The sequence below is a fragment of the Eschscholzia californica genome, unplaced genomic scaffold, assembly GCF_041429995.1.
Source record: "Eschscholzia californica isolate CP2 unplaced genomic scaffold, dmEscCali1.0.p SCAF_4, whole genome shotgun sequence".
NCBI lineage: Eukaryota > Viridiplantae > Streptophyta > Magnoliopsida > Ranunculales > Papaveraceae > Eschscholzia > Eschscholzia californica.
Genome location: NW_028238461.1, coordinates 23,164,646 through 23,183,967, shown reverse-complemented (window position 1 = coordinate 23,183,967; position 19,322 = coordinate 23,164,646). Strand labels below are relative to the sequence as shown.

Here is a 19,322-nt window from a genome sequence, read left to right as displayed (position 1 = left end):
CACACACCAAACCTCTAGCCGCTAAGTCCATACCCGCCTCGATGTAAGGCATGCCCGACATGTACCAAGCAATAGCCACTTACGAGCATAGGGACATCCTACTGCTAGAAAGTTATCGCATAATTCACACCCGCCAAGGCACCACGTGCCTCGTATTACTCCGCAAAGAGTTACTTTATCAGCCAGTAGCCTAGCGCACACACGCGGTAACATCTTAGCCATCTCGAGAGGTACGTTAGCGCTTCTCAACAAATCGATTCATCTGTTCATCTGTGCTGTCGACACGTCACATAAACGGATCAACCAGATGATCCTTATCCCACGATTACCTCCTAATAACTACCGTTACGGAGTAATGACCTTATTAACCAGTTGGTCGTCATCAATTTATCCTCACCTCTTACACTATAAATAGAGAGGACTATCTACAAACAGGGGATCCAACATTCGACAATAACACTCTAGCCTACTCTATTTTTCTTCTCTCCTCTTAATTTTTGTTGAACATTCATCCGCAATAGGTTTTTACTCTCTCGAAGTCTCTGACCTATAGTCTAGGAAGTTGAGAGATAAAACTAAACGAGTCAACACCCGCAAATAGGAGCTAGGCGACACTCCAATCCATAGATAGGAGCTTGCCTACCTCTCTCTTAGGAGTAAGAAGTTAGGCAACACAAACACCATCTACTTACGAATATAATCTTATCGCATCATCATTTTACGACCATAACCTTATTGCGTGGTTTACTTGCGGCTAAGATCTTATCGTTAAAGAGCTAGACGACGAAAGCATCATTTACTTACGACGAAAGCATCGTTTACTTACAGTCAGAACCTTATCGCGTTACACGAACGATATTATCACCTTATTATCGTTATCTTCATCTTTGTTGCTCTCGAGCATACTGTAAGTGCATCTTTCCCGTAGAGACCTGTTCCAACCACTCTACGAGCCGAGTCACCTAAGCACCCCGACGACGGTTACCTCCTTATCACTTATTTTGACTTTATTTATCTTCTTTGATCTAATATCTGACTTGAATGTTAGAGCCCCCTTAGGTCGGCACCATCCCAGTGTTCAGAGGCTTCATGATCTTCTGTCTCTTTTCGTTTGCAGGTCATTTCGACACGTAGTCGATGCCCGCATCATTTCACCTGAACCGTCAAGACTTCTGACTTTGACCTGCAAACTTTTGACCCTCTATAAGGAAGAGTTTTGCAAAAAGTAAGAACGGGTTCATTGTTACTACACATCTTATGATTGTACTCTAATTCACCAAACTTCTATATTTTACCTCCTTTTTCATTAAAACCTCACCTCAAGATTTTCTTCGGGCCTTTCTTAGGTCTTCCTCCTTGACGACGTGTAGTTGGAGGTCTAACAGTTGAGGTCGACGCACAGTCAGAAGATACCCAAGCTGATGACGATGCCAATGAGAATATCGAGTCTGCGTAAGCATCTATAATTGTTTGGAGAAGGTAAAACCCGGAACGACATGGGTAAACATCTCGTCTTACAAAATGTAAGAGCATGCACGCGTGAAAGTTGTTTAAGATCGAACACACGACAAGAGCAAGTCTTATTTTTCGTATCAACCTTCTCATGAAAACGATGATAATTAACTCCAACTCATCATTGCTAGTTGGTATAATTGTGAAACAATCAACCCATAACTTCCTTGCCTCCACCTTACATGCTGCCCATTGCGTAAGAATCGAGTCTCTATGAGTTGTTTATGTTGACGGTTAAAAAACCAGCTTTGTTATCTAGCTCTAATGAACTCTTACTGATCAACTCACTGATCACAGGTTGGATATGCCACTTAAAAATCCCGCTCATCCCAATGCCATGAAGTAAAATTTAAAGTAATTCAGACTATCTTTCTTAAGACAACATACAATACTTCGATTCATCCGAACAAGCTCATCCAACTTACCTTTGCAAGGGCGTATATGACTCGTCCACAACCCCCCTCAATAATTTTAGGTCACGTTCTCTAGACTGCCATGCTACATTTTAGGTGAACGAAACTCTCATTTGTTTTTGGATATCACAAATTATGTTGCTTGGTCTATACATTTTTTTTCACACCAACATACTTGTCTTTGATCAACTCACTGATCACTTTCGAAGTGCCATGTCTATGCACCCTGTGGAGATAACCAACCGCACTAAACGAGTATGTATTGTTAAACTTGCAAATCCTAAAGCAAGAAAATTGACCTATTGTAGTTGCACGGATATACTACTTGCAATTTGATGATGCATAAATTGTCCAAACGTTGATTGACGTCAAAGAGTCAAGAGCGGACCTGAAGTCCAACGGGTCAACCTGGCTTAAGGTGAGCAGAGAGGCTAAACCCCCAACACTTCGCTACCTACATCCCTAAACTGGGAGATCAGTTGGAAGTATCAGCCACGTTTCGCCCCCGGCACAGATAGATCTGCTGGGATCTCCAAAGGAATGGGGGGGGGGGGGGGTCTACGTAAGCTAGGCCGCTGTCTCGCACCCTAAACTGGGAAGGCAGGAACGCGCTGCAGGTTTACCGACTCAATCCCAGAATCTCCTTAAAGACCTCAGTCGGCTACGGATCTTGAGTGTTTAAGCAAGTTTGGACTTCCAAGAGTCCCACGGGAGGAAACATCTCCAAGAAGATCTATCACCTCGGCAGGATATCTACGAAGGATCCTTGAACTTAGGAACTTCTATTTATCCTACATACGAGATAACTACAAGGGAAACCCTAACCACGCACGGTGGGGAAACTTCCATAAACGATGGATCATCACCGCCTAATCTAGACCGTCCAAACACAGTCGATCTATCTCAACCTATAAAAGGGCCCCCCATCGTCTTCTACAGAGGACAGACTTTTCACACTCCACACATCAATAGAAAAGAGGATGATAGATTTCGGCCTAGAGAGATTATGTAGCTTCTCAAATGTTTTGGATGAGACCTTAGGTATCTTCAAAAGAGAAAATGAAGTACAACCGAGATACTTAGACTAGATTGAGAGAGAGATGTCGAGTGATTATGACTTCAAACAATTATGAGTGGAAGATTTCAAGCTATAAAAGAGGAATTTGAGAGAGAGAGAAGAGAAAATCTCGTAGATTGAGAGAGAGATGTCGAGTGATTATGACTTCAAACAATTATGAGTGGAAGATTTCAAGCTATAAAAGAGGAATTTGAGAGAGAGAGAAGAGGAAATCTCGGTGGGTAAGGTTTTGGGGTAAAATAATGGAAATCTAGAAATTATAGGTTTCCATTTATATAAGGGCATAAAAAGGGAACCAGAAGTTTGAAAAACCTAAAAAGGGGCAGTTTTGGGAAGCTTTTTTCGAGGGGGCATTTTGACTAACTGCCCCCTAAATCGGGGAAGTTGAGCAAAATTCCCATAAATCTTGTTACATTTTCTGTTTTAATGCTTTTCTTTGGCTCAGATTGAGTAATAAATAAGACTTTGTTCCATGTAAAATAGTGAATGATAAGAGCATCTCCAATGCAAAACTAAAAAAACTCAATTAGTCTTATGTGTCAAGTCTCAATTAAGATTTTTTTCCTATATGACCAAATTGAGTTTCTTTAAATTTTGTATGTCTCCAATGAGGATTTGAAAAAGATCTCTACTTAATACACATGTCATTCATTGATTCGATAAAAAATAAAGTAGATATAAGAAAAGCTTGTTATTGGTCTAAAATATTAAGTGGGTTGACTAAGATAATTGAGATACTCAAAAGAAAACTCAATTATTGAGTTTCTTCTTGAAATATCTAAACATTAAATATTGTCGCATCATTTTGAGACCCAAATTGAGATTGCATTGGAGATGCTCTAAGGAGTGTAAATGTAATGGCAAAGATGCCTTAATGCATGGCAACAATTCTAATAAATAGACCATGAAAACAATGTAAAAGGGAAGAACATCCTTCAAGAAAGTGTAAAAATACAAGTATTAAATATACACTTATATCCCCCTCAAGCTGGACACCGGTAGTGAAGTGGTGGCTTGGCTCTTAGGTATTCAAATCTTTGAATTGGTAACCCCTTGGTGAAAATATCAGCAATGTTGTCTTCTTCGGGTAAGCAGTGAACTCGAAGTCTCCAACATTAACTTGTTCACGAACAAAATGGAAATCGATGGCAGCGTGTTTAGTTCGTGAATGTAGAACTGAATTGACAACAAGATATGTAACACTAGTGTCATCACAATATATAACAGGGGATGCCTCTAAAGGAAAGCCCAATCCTACTAATAAATTACGAAGCCACATTATCTCAGATGATGTGTGTGCCACAACCCTATACTCCGCCTCGGTGGATGACATGGATAACGTTGGTTGGGTCTTGGAAGTCCAAATAAGCAGATTTGGCCCGAAATAAACACAGAGACCCGATGTTTTTTTCTTAGAGATCGGCTACGATATACGTTAGTCATTGACATTGATACACCATGAAGATGTGATAAACACGATAACCGCCTAAGTTCAACCACTAATGAAAGAGGCGTAAAGCCCAACAACATGAAAAAGGCCTAAAACCCGACAAATTAATTATAGAGACCTAATATGGATCTTCTGCCATTAGGGCCCCTGCCCAATCAGCATTTGAATAGACACTGGGGCTGGACCCCATAGATCAGCATGAAGCATTTCTAAGGAAGATGAAGAATGGTGATTAGCATAGTAAAAGTGGAGAGAATGATGTTTAACAACAACACAATCTTCACATAGATTCTTTTTTATCACAGAAATAGTTAAAGGTAAGTTAAACTTAGACAAAATTAAATTGAAATTCCTAAAATGTGGATATGCAAGTCTCTTGTGCCAGATTTCAGGGCTGGTACGAGATCCTTGTGACGCCACTCAGATAAATAAAGCTGAAGAAGTTGCTGTTGTAGGAACATTGAAGAGGCGAAAGAGACCATCAGATATCGTTCCGGCGAGCAGGGTCATCCCTGTTGGGATTTCCTTTACGTAAAAAGCATAACGAGGGAACAAATAAAATAGTTAATGTCACGAAGAAGCTGAGAAATGGAGATGAGATTCTTTATAGAATCAGGAATAAGAAGTACATTTTTAAGAAAAAAACTTATGATGAGGGAGATACATATTACCAGAACCGGCCACTGCTGAAGTTTCACCATTTCCAACCATCACTTGTTCAGGAGCAGCAATGTTTGAACGAGAGACAACAGAGGAAACATCAAAAGCTATATGATTGTTCGCACCCGAGTCCGTGTAGCAATGTGGATCATGAGAAAAAAATTCAAGACCAAGAGCAGCAAATGATTGAGCAATATCAAATGTACGAGTCAAATTGAAACATTGACGAGCTGAGTGACCACTCCTTCCACAGTATTGACAAATTACAATTTGTCTTTCTGGAGGAGGACCAAGAACAGAGGAGAATCCACGATGATTTGCTTCACGACCACCATTACCACGATAATGTCCTTTTCCATCACTTATGTTGTTCCTCTACCTCTTGTAGATCGAGATTGAGTAGGATATGATCTTGAGGGAGTTGTAGAATTTGTAAACAAAACAATTGGCTGAGGTGATTGAGTATTAAGACGCTCAAGTCAAAACTATTGTGTGAGAAGCAGTGAGTAGATTTTATCATAAGAGGGTGGGGGTAGTCTTGTTGTAATGGAACAATAAGAACTAGTTCTTGGTCAGAAACAACATTACTAGCTCAAGAAAGTGAATCCGAGAGATTTTTAATGAGAAGAAGATAGTCTGAAATACTTAGTGTTCCCTTTTTGCAGGTTTGGAGTTGAAGCTTCAGATTCATCAGTCTTGCTAAATTAATTGAAGAAAAACTTCGTTCCAGCGCTTCCCACAATGTTTGAGATGTTAGACCAAGAACTTGAGAGAGAACAGGTTTTGTTAATGTACCATAGATCCATAAGAGAAGATATGGTCAGGGTTGATTGATGGTGTGGATGATTGTGAAGAACGCAGAAACTCTGGAGGAGAAGGACACGAGCCATTAACAAACTTGCAGAGGTCTTGACTGTACAAGATGGGCAGCATCTGACTGTTCTACAACAAATGGTTGTTTCTATCAAGTTTGATAGAGTTGAGGTTTGAGATGTTAGAGAGGGTGGGAAAAGAGAGAGGGGAGAACATTTTGAGTAGAAATCACAGTAGGGGGAGAGGGTTGATTCCGCCATGAAGAAGAAGAAATAAATAGGAAAGTAAAACAAGAGGAAGAAGAAGAAGACTTCGAAAACAAGAGATAAGTAGGAAAGTACCACTAAGTGGCTCTGATACCATGTAAATGTAATGACAAAGATGCTCTAATGCAAGACAACAATTGTATTAAATAGACAATGAATACAATGTGAAAGGGCAGACCATTAAAGAAAATGTAAAAGTACAAGTATTATATATATGCTTATATGGAGAAATCAAGTGTTGAAGAAAGAAAAAATACTAATAGCTTTATAAAACAAGCTTTTCCAACTTTTTGATTTAGTGTTTTGCCAAATTAATTTTTTGTCATTTTAAAAGCAGAAGAACTACTATAAATATATTTTCTTTTTGTTGGCCAAGGAACCTTAATAAGGCCTCTAGTAAATGCAGAAGCTAATGACAAAAAAAAGAGCTCCCAAAGAAATGAAAACTTTTAACCACAGAAGGCTAATGAGCCTTTTTGCTATTTTCGTGATAAGTAAGACATTGATTAGGAAAGAGTAATAAAGAAAACAGAGCTGATAACACAATACAAGTTGCAACTGGCCGTGATAACCATGGCAGATTATCAATAATTATACGTGAAGAAGATGGGAGAACAAGTAGCTGCAACAACATGGGAAGTTTTTATGTACAATTTAGAAATGGGATTAAGAAGATAATAGCTCCTCGGTTTCTGAATAAACCTCTTGGGTTCACCACCAACATCTGCAAGAAGCTAATGACTTAGGCAGTAGCTGCAGCAGCTTCTTCGACAACTTGGGTTGCTGGAAGAAGGGTACAGACAAGGTTACGGTCACCATATACATTGTCCACACGCCCTGTCCAAAACACGAACAGTGAAATTAATCGTTATGAAGACTTTATAATGGTGTTGGAAAAGTTCGCACGCAAAAATAATATGGAGAGAGAAAATACGAGCTTAAGTTTGGAACTAGGATACCAATGTCGGTTAGGAAAAGGGTGGTCGGGAAGATGTACCTGTTGTAGGCCAGAATTTTGAAGATCTGAGCCAGGATGCTGGGTATGCAGCAGTTTCACGCGAATATGGTTTTGTCCATTTGTCTCCCATGAGGAGAGATGGAGGATGAGGTGCTCCCTGCATGTTTTACTCGAGAGTTATTTACCCATTCTTTAACAATTTGATTAAAAATCGATATGAATTCTTAGTTGCAAGTAGCTATGTCGACGCCAATAAATGATGATATTGAGATTCATGGTTTTTCAATTAGAAATTAGTGAACAATATCGTTACCTTAAGGACGTTGTTGTTCACGTCAGCTTTCCCACTTTCGATTTCTGCAATTTCTTCTCTAATCGATATAAGAGCATCACAGAACCTGTCGAGCTCGGCCTAAGATAAAATTAAAGCTTCTTAGAAAGGAAATCAGAGAAAAGGGATCAAGAGAAATTCAGATGTAATTTCTTTGGAGAGAAAAAAAGGAAGTACCTTGCTTTCACTTTCAGTGGGTTCAATCATAAGTGTCCCGGGAACAGGCCATGACATGGTTGGCCCGTGAAACCCATAATCAATGAGACGCTTAGCAACATCTTCTGGTTCTATACCAGCAGTATTCTGCAACAACCACGTACAATCATTTAACACAAATATAAAGAAGACCAGAAACAGTGAAGAGCAATGTATCAATGAAGTAGTCAGGTACCTTAAAGCCTCTCAGGTCGATGATGAATTCATGGGCAACTGTACCATTGACACCACGGAAAAGGACAGGGTAGTGATCCTGCAAAATCAAGAGCAATTATCAACAACTTTTAAAAATTTCAATTTTATTGGAAATAAGAGTAAGTATTCAAAAGATAAAACACAGATGATGGTTGAGAAAAGACCTCCAAGCGTTTTGCCATGTAGTTGGCGTTCAAGATGGCAATTTTAGATGCATCAGTGAGTCCCTGAGATCCCATCATGGCTATGTATGTGTATGAGATGGGCAAAATCAGTGCAGAGCCCCAAGGTGCAGCAGATATGGTACCTAGTGGCTGGGACTGCTCTGGAGCTGGTATGCCACCCGTAGATATCTTCATCAAAAGAAAGAAAGTAAAAAACCTTTACCATTTGCACAATGGCTACGGAATTCAGCTAGAAAAGTAGAAAAATTAGATAAGAATGGTAATCCTGAAAACCCTAGAGAGATCCCAATGTGAACCCACTCTCGGTTTCACATTGACCCGATAGGGACCCAAGACTCCCTCTTGCCAAGTAAAACTGGAGCAGTTTTATTTTGTTATTTTCATTTTATATGCTTCAATTATTGACTGGGTGATACCCGTCATACACACCATTCCGGAGCTTCCACAGATTTACTATCTTCAACAGGTTTTTATTGACAATTTAGCATGTTAATGGAACTCTGTTTTTTCTAACCAATGCATCTTAGAGAAAGCGTGAGTGGCACCAAAATTCTTACCACAGGGTGTGATGGCAAAAATGGTGCCAAGTGTTTCTTCACACCGATGGGACCCATCCCAGGACCACCTCCACCGTGTGGAATGCAAAATGTCTTATGGAGATTGAGATGGCAAACGTCTGCCCCTATCCAACCTGGGCTTGTCAGACCAACCTGTAACAAGGATTGTATATAATCAGATCACAGTCTGAACATATAAAGTATCTATAAGAAACTAAAAGCTGATTACAAGAAATTTTGAAGTAGGAATACTCTCCACCAGATAAACTGATGACAATAAAAGAACTTGACATTAAATTCAGTCATGTTCAAGTAGTAGAGTAATATCACCTTTTTCTCTTAAGAATGCTGATATCAACTTACCAACTTAACCACCACGTTAACTACCTGGGTCATCTCACCGTTCATTTCATGGAGATGTGTAGTCAATCTCGTACTCAGATCAATGGTGGGCATAACCCTTCAGGCGGTAAGTGGGAAGTTGATTTAACCATTTTCCTTTCTCTTAAAGGAAACGTACCAATGTAATGGGTAAGGTCGCCCGTGAAAGCAATACTAAAGCTTGGATCCAATAACATCATCGTCAAAGAATGAAGTCCATATAGAGAAATAAATATACCTGTGCGTTCATGTTAGCCCCATCCATGTAAACTTGGCCACCATTGTCATGAATTATCTTGCATATCTCATCAATGCCTTCTTCATAGACTCCATGAGTTGAAGGATATGTAACCTGATTGTTCAATAATTTATGAGTACTTACAGGAAGTAACAAATATAACAGGATGACATCTTAACAGTCTTTAATTCAAATATATGGCTTCTAGCGATTCGGATCTCAAATTATTCATACCATAAGTGCGGATAAGTTATCTTTGTGTGCTTCAGCTGCCTTCTTTAGCTCTTCAATGTTGATGTTTCCCTTAGCATCAGTTCCAACAGCGACAATTTTCATCCCGCACATAGCTGCACTAGCAGGATTGGTCCCATGTGCAGAAACGGGAATAATGCATACATTCCGATGATGATCTCCTCTTGCCTATTGTTGTCATTTAACAAATTGCATACATTATGAATTATCAGCCATTACAAATCCCAACACTATTTTATGCCATAATGCCGAGAAAATATTATGGTTGAATCACTTTACCATATGGTATGCACGGATAACCATCAACCCAGCATATTCTCCAGCAGCACCAGCATTAGGTTGCAAAGAGAACGAGTCAAATCCAGTGATTGTACACAAGAGATCGCCAAGATCTTTGAACATTTCCTACAAGAAAAACAAGAAACGAAGTTTTTTCGGAGGAATAACACTCGAAATATGTAAGATGGGAACAGCCCAGATTCAGAACTCCACAGTGAAGTTGACATTTTCCTACCTGATAACCTAGAGCTTGTTCAGTGGGGGCAAACGGGTGCATATCCGCAAAGCTAGGCCATGTAACTGGCATCATCTCCACTGTTGCATTCAACTTCATAGTACATGATCCCAATGGAATCATGCTGTGACATAACGAAAGATCTTTTGCTTGTAACCTGTGAAGGTATCTGAGCAATTCATGCTCTGTATGGTACCTGAAACGAAGTAATAGAAGTTAAATACCGGCCCATAAAAGAGAAATAGTCTCATACTAAGAAGTTACAGAGAAAAGACATACGAGTTAAAGATTGGGTGAGTCAGGTACGGGCTCTCCCTCACAAGTCCTGCTGGGATAGCGTTCTCAACTTCTGGTGCTAGAGATGACGCAGTGAAGTTCACCTAATGGGTTATAAAACAGAGGGTCATTTTAATGCAATCATGTTATAAGTAAGTAGAAGCATCGCCAAAATCAGCTAGAAAAATCAATACTGACAGATTTGCCACCAGCAAACACTTTGAAAAGTGTATCCACATCCTCTAAGGTAGTCGTCTCATCAAAGGCCACGGTGATCTGATAAGTTAAAAAGTTCACATCAGATGATCAGAATCTGCTATACTTCAAGAAATCACCAATATCAGTTGACCAAACTTACAGTGTTAGAATCCACAATCCTCAAATTCATCTCACTCTTGTATGCAGCATCAGCAATAGCATGGGCATCAGCACATTTAATCTTGACAGTGTCGAAGAAGGGTTCCCCTTGAACCTCCACCGTTCCAAGTTTCTTTAGCCCAAATGCGAAAGTACCAGCTAGACCATGGACTCGCTCGGCAATAGTTTTAAGACCTGCAGGTCCATGATAGACTGCATACATGGCAGCCATGTTGGCAAGCAATGCCTACATATAGATAAATTTTGATCAATAAAAGCAAAATCCACTAATTTTTCATCCCCAAAATAAAACTTATTTCGAGTCCATATCTCGAAAAATGTCAAGTTTACTTGTATTATGTATTTCAAAGCATAAAGATCAGTTGAGAGTAGTTTCAGACCTGGGCTGTGCAAATATTGCTAGTAGCCTTATCCCTTCGAATATGTTGCTCCCTCGTTTGCATTGCCATACGAAGAGCCGGCTTTCCTGATGAATCAACACTAACACCAATAATTCTTCCAGGCATCATTCTCTTGTACTCTTGTGATGTAGCCAAGAACGCGGCATGTGGACCTCCATAACCCATTGGAACACCAAATCTCTGAGCAGATCCAACAACAATATCTGCCCCGAATTCACCAGGAGGTTTCAAAACCGTCAAGGCAAGGAGATCCGTAGCCATAACAACCTTAACCCCATTAGCATGAGCATTCTTAATGAACTCCCCATAATCTAAAACCTCACCTTCAGTACCTGGGTACTGAACTAAAACTCCACAAACATCACCAGATTTGTAATCGAAGTCCTTAAGATCAGAAGTAACTACTTTAAGATCAAACCCATCAGCTCTAGTCTTACATATATCAATAGTTTGTGGATGACAATTACTAGCAATCAAAAAAGTTTTTTTCTTTCCCTTTTGAATGTTATTACACATAGCCATTGCTTCAGCAGCAGCAGTTCCTTCATCAAGAAGGGAAGCATTTGACATGGGTAATCCAGTAAGATCTGAAATCATGGTCTGATAATTTAACAGAGATTCAAGCCTTCCCTGAGAAATTTCAGCCTGATATGGAGTATACTGAGTATACCAACCAGGATTCTCCATTATATTTCTCAAAATCACAGCAGGAACAGAAGTATTATAATAACCCATCCCAATAAATGACTTAAAAACTTGATTTTTAGAAGCTAAATTCTTCATATGAGCAATCATTTGACTTTCTGTTAAACCCTCATCAAATTTTGAAAATTTCATTGAATCAATTCTAATAGATTTAGGAACAGTAGCATCAATAAGAGAATCAATATTAGGGAAACCAACAGATTCAGACATATTAATTTGTTCTTCTTTGGTAGCAGAATTATGCCTACGAGCAAATGTATCACTGGGTTTTAAAGATTCAATAGAAATCGATCGATTTTGGATCCCAACAACACTACCCATCAATTTTTTTCTGATTATAGCATCATTTAGAGACACCCCAGATCTTGGAAAAATGGACGGAGCCAATGATGAAACATACCTTGATGAAGAAAACAGAGCTGGGGAAGATGATAATGAAGGATTTTGGTGGCGTTGCTGTTTCGACTCAGAAATCAGACGTTTAAGAATCGCCCGATTTGCGAGTCTCCTAGCACGCTCCATTGGTAGTATAGATTTCTAGAGAGAGAGAGAGAGAGAGAGAGAGAATGAGATTTTAGAGAACAGAGAAGAAATCTCAAACACAGAGAGAAAACATATAGGATTTGGTGAAGTTGGTGGGTGGGTGGGTGAAGAGTGCGTAGGTTAAGGAAATGCGCACCATTTTTAGAGAGAGAAAGTGAATGGACAAATGAAAAAGACAGAATTGTTAAAGGGATGAGATGTCATCAGCTGACGTGGCAACAACCATGTTTAATCAAGTTGAGAGGTTGCAAAATCTTCCAAGAAAAATGATGAATGGAAGGCATTGCAGCAAAGGAGGATGGAATTTCAATGGACCAAATTGAATGAATTCATTTGTGTGTTAGATTGTTTGATCACATCCTTCCTTTTCCCTTTGAATCATTAGGTCTTCAATTCCTCCAAAACATAAAGAGATTATTGGGGTTTGTGTCAAGGAAAGATTCAATCAAGTGACAAAGTTAAATACTTTGGCTATTATACTAAGATTTTATCAATTGTGGTCGACAAACAAGAGAAATAGAGATTATGGTTTTTTGCTGCGACGAAATCAAGTAAACCAAGAAAAACAATATGATATAAGCGACAACGATTTATGTGGTTCGGTTTGTGAGACTTTTTCCACGGCGACAACGATGCAATTATTTCCACTATGATAAGCAAACAAGTTACAAAGGAGATTCGTGACAATTCAACTATTGGGAAATCCCTATGCTTTACTTTATATAGCCACTAAAGTCCTAATCTAACAGACATACTATCTCACCGACTCTCTTTTTCTAATTCCCGAAATATACATGAAACCATTAACTATAAAAATCGACATAACATAAGTCCTGCTCTGTATACTAGTTCTGCTTAGATCCTTGCCTCGCAAACGAGCTTCGCCTTGGAGGTAAGTCCTGCTAACATGTCCATAATTCTGCTTCGATGCTACATTGCCTTGTAAACGGATTGACGGGTCGCAAACCGGATTAGATATCAACCCGTGTTAGGACACTTTGATTATTTAAGTCCTCGTCTGCCGTATACATACGTTAATGGAGATAAGATTCATGAACCAACCAAGAGTAGAAGGATGAACAATTAGAGAACTATGTTTCACCATGTTCATTAAATATGCTAGTTATTGTTGTTGGTGGTAGCGGTTGAAAGTGTCGTGAATCTGCAACCTCGACACAAAAGTTTGGACCCGTTTACATTAAAAGCGAGGCTGACATCCAATTATCCTCGAGGAAGGGGTTATATAAGGTGGCCAATACGTGGACAACTGTTTTTTTATATGGACAACTATTTTCGGGCCAGGTGCGAGTCAATTATGCTTGACTTAGTTGACTTTGATTTAATAAGGGGACAACTTCATAAAGTCTTAAATACTAACACTTACTAACTTGTGGACCATTAACAAAATAATAGTTCAAAATTGAAAACCTAATTTGTCTTCTTCTTCATCATCTTCTTCTTCTTCCTTCTTCTTAGTCTTATTGTTATTCTTGTACTGCTACTAAAAGTAAACTATAGTTTTTACCATTTCCTTTTGTTTTTTTTATCAAACCTTAGATGAATGAAGAAGATAAAACTCATCAATCTCCACTTCCCTTATTTTTTAGTAAACTATAGTTTCTATCACTTCTCTTTGTTTTTTAGTGAACTATAGTTTCTACTACTTCCCTTTGTTTTTTATCAAACCCTAGATGGGTTTTAATCAAACCCTACATTGATGGGTTTTGAAAGAATACAAAACGATTTCAAGGCAAAAAATCGAAGTGAAGAAGAAATTTCCAGAATTTCGTGGGAAATCTACGAAAATATGCTAGATTTTCGTGGCAAGTTTCTTTCTGTCTTGCCAAATTTTCGTAGGAAATCTACGAAATTGGCAAGTCAGTTTTTTTTTTTTACAAAAACTCATAAATTAAGATCTCTCGTGTTTTGTCGATTTTTCACGAAGCACGAGCAACTCTACTTGTTTGTAAAAAAATCTAGGGTTTTGAAATTTTTGATTTCTAGGTTTTAAAAGTTTAACGGGGTTTAGGGTTTTTAGATCTAGTCTTTCTGGTTAGAAATATCCTTCAACAATTCCCTTCCCTTTGTTTGATGTCATAATCTTCTCCAAAAAAATTATCTCTCTAGAATTTTGGGTTGATGATGAAGATGAAGTAGTAGAAGAAGACCAAACTTACTTAGGGTTTATGAGAAAAAAGGGAGGTGTTAAAATAATACATCTAATTCTAAGAGGACTTGAGTGAAAATAATAGAGAGTTGTCCCCTTAGAAACTGGTGTCCATATAAAAAAATTAATTATTTTGGTTGTCCACATAAGATAGTTGTCCATATAAGAAAAACGGTTGTCCATGTATTGGCCACCTTATATAAAGGTGGTAATCTATGTCATAAGTATCCATGTATGTTTCGAGAATTAGATAGAGAGAGTCGCTGAGGTGGTGAGATTAAGTTTTAGTGGCTAAATAAATTAAAATCCTGGAGATATCTTATTCTCATTCTCATGAATTCCTTGTGTAATTTGTTTTCTTATCATAGTTGAAATCATCGCGTCGTCGTTCACCTCGGAGTAGGTTGAACATACCGAACTACGTAAATCGATCTCTTTGTGTCATGTGTGGTTTTTATACTTTCCATTATGTTTTTCTTGGTTACTAGTTCTTCGTCACAACAGTAGTGGTTGTTGGTGAAGGAGAACATGAAGATGAAAATGTCGGCGGCGGTTGGTTAAAGTGGTGGTTTTTTAAGATGGCGATGGATGGTGTAGAAAAAAATGTAGGCTGGAATTGATAATTGTATTGACACATATTTTTGGCATAGGTCACATGTGTCGCCGGCATGCTGACCTCTTAACTTACATTAAAGGAGAATAGAAAATGAGGGTCAATAACAAATATTTTTTACTTTGAAATGTAATCCTAATATCGCTAAATAGTTGGGGGTCAATGTCTAGATAACCTGTAAAATTCATGAAGTATCTATACCATATTGAATGAAATGACTATGGGAGTATATATTAAAAACAGAGTTAATTCCTATTTGGCCCCCTACTTTGTGACCAACTTCTTTTATGGCCTCATATTTTCTATAAATTCAAATATGACCCCCTTTTTGAAGTAAATGTCCTAACTGCCCTTTCTATATTTATTTTTTCAAAATAAAATAAAAAAGAAAACTTCAATTCCACCTCGTTTCCCTCTCCCCCACACATATCTCTCCACGTCACCTCTCTCTTTCCAACTCACCCCTCTCTCTCTCCAACTCACCCCTCTCTCTCTCCAACTCACCTCTCTCTCTCTCTCTCTCCAACTCACATCTCTCTCTCTCCAACTCACCTCTCTTCTCCGACGAAGGACGTCGGCCGAAAATTTTTCCGACCGGCGACCTTCATAAAAAAAACACTCATCTCTCTCTCTCTAGAAACTCCGGCGAAGGATGACCCCTTCGCCAGAGTTTCTAGAGGGATGAGTGTTTTTTTTTATGATGGTCGTAGGCCTGAAAATTTTTCGGCCGACGACCTTCGTCGGAGAAGAGAGGTGAGTTGGAGAGAGAGAGAGAGAGAGGTGAGTTGGAGAGAGAGAGGATCTATCGATTCTCACACAATCGTAAAGTCAACATATACTTTGACAATCAACATCATAATTTTGTTTGATTCTGCTACTTTATGTTGAAGTCATTGTCACACTAGATAGTCTAGTTTATCAAATATTACAGACCGACTATTGTTTTCACATCCGATGATTATTTGAGAAACACAACCCTTGCTAATTATAATACTAGCATTTACTCTTGACGTGCATATTACATACACTATCCAGTCTATGAATAAAGTAATGTACCAAATATCCTTTCAACTCTTTTTTTTTTCTTTTCTTTCGGTGCTCTGGAGAATTAAGAGAGTATAGAGATCTAGGTTTGGCGTATTGCCAATATAATTAACCAGTATCTTTCAAAACTTTCTACCCACTAAACTTGATGACATTAATGAAACATTGTTGATCCCATTCATTTATAGTCTTTAGTCAATGATGTATGAAATTAATCCAAACAAGACCTGAAATTGGAAAATAACCCTAACTATAATAAAGGTACATGGATATAAGGCCCAAAATAATGTTCAAAAAGGATTTAGGGTCCAATCTTTCCAAAAAATAGGTTTTTAGTCCTTTTGCACTTTGGACCTAAAAACCCTTACAATATAAACCCAAATCCCGTTCATATCCCCGTACAGATTTTCTGTTACTTTTATATTGGGGCCGGACCAAAACGCAAACAACATTTTTGTGGCGTGATTTATGGTATTAAATAGGAAATAACGGATATTTCCAAATCAATTTTGTCTCTCTTCTTTATAGATTTGGAAACCAAATCAAATCTCTTTCTTTCCGAATCAGATGAAGGACCGAATTTTTCTAGGATTTAGCGTGATTTGGGGGTTAATATACAAAACGTATATATCACTTTCTCTCACTTAACTTTCAAATTCAGAAAGAGTATATTTTTTGGGATCAATTTAGTGTGATTTGGGGGTCAATATACAAAACGTGTATATCACTTTCTTTCACTTAACTTTCAGATTTGGAAAGAGTATATTTTTCTGAGATCAATTTAGCGTGATTTGGGGGTTAATGTACATAACTTATATAACACTTTCTCTCATTTAATTTTCGTTTTTACTTATACATAACCAAACATCCCTTACAAATTATGAAACATGTTCATAAATTATGTACAATTTACGAACATTACAGCAGCATTTGTTTTCGTTTTTACTCATACATAACCAAACATCAAATACAAATTATGAAACAGGTACGTAAATTATGTGTTATTTATGACGAGGAAACCATCATTTGTCATGTATACAACGTAATTTATCCAACGGTTCACATTATTTATACAAGAACTTAATGTTTTTTACACAGGTACACAGTAGTATCTTCTCAACTATCTGAGTCATTCAACAAACAGCAGTTACACGCTTTAAATCATTTTGGACAAACTTGAAATCATGTCATATGTTTATACTATACTGTTGAAGGGCGAATCGAAATTCTTTAGTTTTATCTTCTTCCCTACGTTGGATGATTCTATAGGAACTTCCATCAGTAACAGCTAAACTACAAAACAAAAATGTAAATAATTGTCAACAATACGTATCATTTATGCAAAACTACAATGTAAAATGTTATAAATTATATGTATTGTTTTATAAATTTCATAGTACTATTTAATAAAGTATACGTATTGTTTACCTTCTCTTACAATAAAATTGTACGGATCACTGGTTCAAATGTGTAATGCGCAATAAAGTACATATAATTGTTTGAACAATACAGATTGTTTACATTCTGTTACAATAACATTGTACGGAATCTTCTTCAAATGTGTCATGTTCAATAAGTTACACATAATTTCTTTTAAGTTACACATCGTTTACATTTTTTTACAAAAAAAACGTACGAAATCTCCTCTGTTTCAGAAATGATACGGTTACCGGGATCTGATATCAAGAAATGTTCTAAAAATCAACATCTGAAACCTAAATCTAATGAAAAATAAATTAATACATGGAGACAAACATAACATAATCAAAGATAATGAATTAGTAAACAAGGATTTAACATTAATATCGTAAATCGGTTATGAAGATCTTAGAGAGAGAAAATCATAAATAATTATGAATATTTGAAAAGATGATACAGAGATGAAACCGGTTATAATGAAAATCATAAATATCTTTAAAGATGATGATGAAAAAACATTAAAAGAAAGATTAAACTTGTTACTAACCTCGGAAGCAACTGTTGATCTTAACAATGGTACGAACTGAGTCCTTTGATGATGGAAATCGAAAAAACGATGAAGATTTCAGTTGGTATAATGAAGATGAAGCAGATTTTTGAGAATAAAAAATGGAGGATGAATAGAGGATTCGGTTTTAGAGAGAGAAAAGTAATGGTTTTCGTTTTTGGATAAGAATGAAGGTAGTGGTTTCTGTTAATAGGATCGTGATTGGAGAGAGAAGGTGGGAGATAAAAATGGAAAACAGATATTTGGGGATTTTGAAGAAAAATAAGTTTTTGTTTATATAGAAGGTTAGTTTAAGTATTATGATTTAATATAAATTCTAGGGATTTGTGTTTTCTCTAGAGATGGATACAAAAGGACTAGATTTCCATTTATGTTTTATAAACCCGTTTTAGGGTTAGAGAGGATCAAAAATGTGTTTAAAGGTAGATTTTTAGACCATAAATCTAAAATTTATTATAATAATAGTTTAATTTGAGGTGACTTTTAGGTGGTGGACTGATGCGGAGGATTTTGAAAAAGTTAAAAGTGTATGTTTGTGGTTATGGTCCAAAACCGACCAATTAATAATACGAGTTTCGTGACTCATGACAAAGCCCTCCTACCCATTATCGTCCCAAGAATTGAGTCCAATATATCAACTTCTTAATAGAAGTTACTTAGGTCACACGGTTGAATCTACCATCCCAAACACTAAAATGGAGAGTTATATATTGCTAATGAAGCAGTGAAGTAATCAAATTTTCACCTATTTCATTTCCGTTAGGACATAGGGTATCTTTTGTGCTTTTGTAGTGCACTCATCAACGGAAACCAACACGAGATGTGCATCTCTAACAATGTAAGCAGATTTTTTCCACATGATATTCCAAACACTAAAATGGAGAGTTATATATTCCAACTCATCTTTTTTTAATAAAGCAATCTTCTCTACATGCTTCTTTGTCGCAGTGGAAGGAGTACATCAATATCAAAGATTACAACTTGATGTCCAGATAAAACACGAATCAAAAGTAACTAAAGATAACCAATAAGCATGAAAAAGATACAAAGAAACTAATCCGATGGTGGATGGTGAGTTGCCAGATCGTGTGCCATTTGATTCTGAATGGGTGGGCAATATTGGAAAATCACATTTATCCCTCTAGTTTTTCTTTAAGACCGACATTCATTTTTCTTTTGAAATTATTGG

The 19,322-nt window shown here is 37.4% G+C and overlaps 1 protein-coding gene and 1 long non-coding RNA gene across 2 annotated transcripts; both read right to left on the bottom strand.

The window, feature by feature from the left end:
- Positions 1-6,674: 6,674 nt before the first annotated feature.
- Positions 6,675-12,362, bottom strand: LOC147543723 (glycine dehydrogenase (decarboxylating) A, mitochondrial). The gene is made up of 15 exons (XM_086637678.1): positions 11,054-12,362; positions 10,654-10,899; positions 10,494-10,571; positions 10,299-10,399; positions 10,020-10,215; positions 9,785-9,910; positions 9,488-9,673; positions 9,254-9,367; positions 8,635-8,787; positions 8,057-8,245; positions 7,873-7,950; positions 7,659-7,784; positions 7,464-7,562; positions 7,190-7,307; positions 6,675-7,029 (listed from the first exon to the last, which is right to left on the bottom strand). The coding sequence occupies exons 1-15, from the start codon at positions 12,299-12,301 to the stop codon at positions 6,935-6,937; spliced, it is 3,153 nt and encodes a 1,050-aa protein (XP_086493804.1). The 5' UTR covers positions 12,302-12,362; the 3' UTR covers positions 6,675-6,934.
- A 4,770-nt stretch (positions 12,363-17,132) lies between these two features.
- On the bottom strand, positions 17,133-18,252 carry LOC147543722 (uncharacterized). Its single transcript, XR_015239845.1, has 2 exons — positions 18,113-18,252; positions 17,133-17,439 (listed from the first exon to the last, which is right to left on the bottom strand). It is a non-coding gene; the product is annotated as an uncharacterized LOC147543722 (long non-coding RNA).
- Between the last annotated feature and the right edge of the window lie 1,070 nt (positions 18,253-19,322).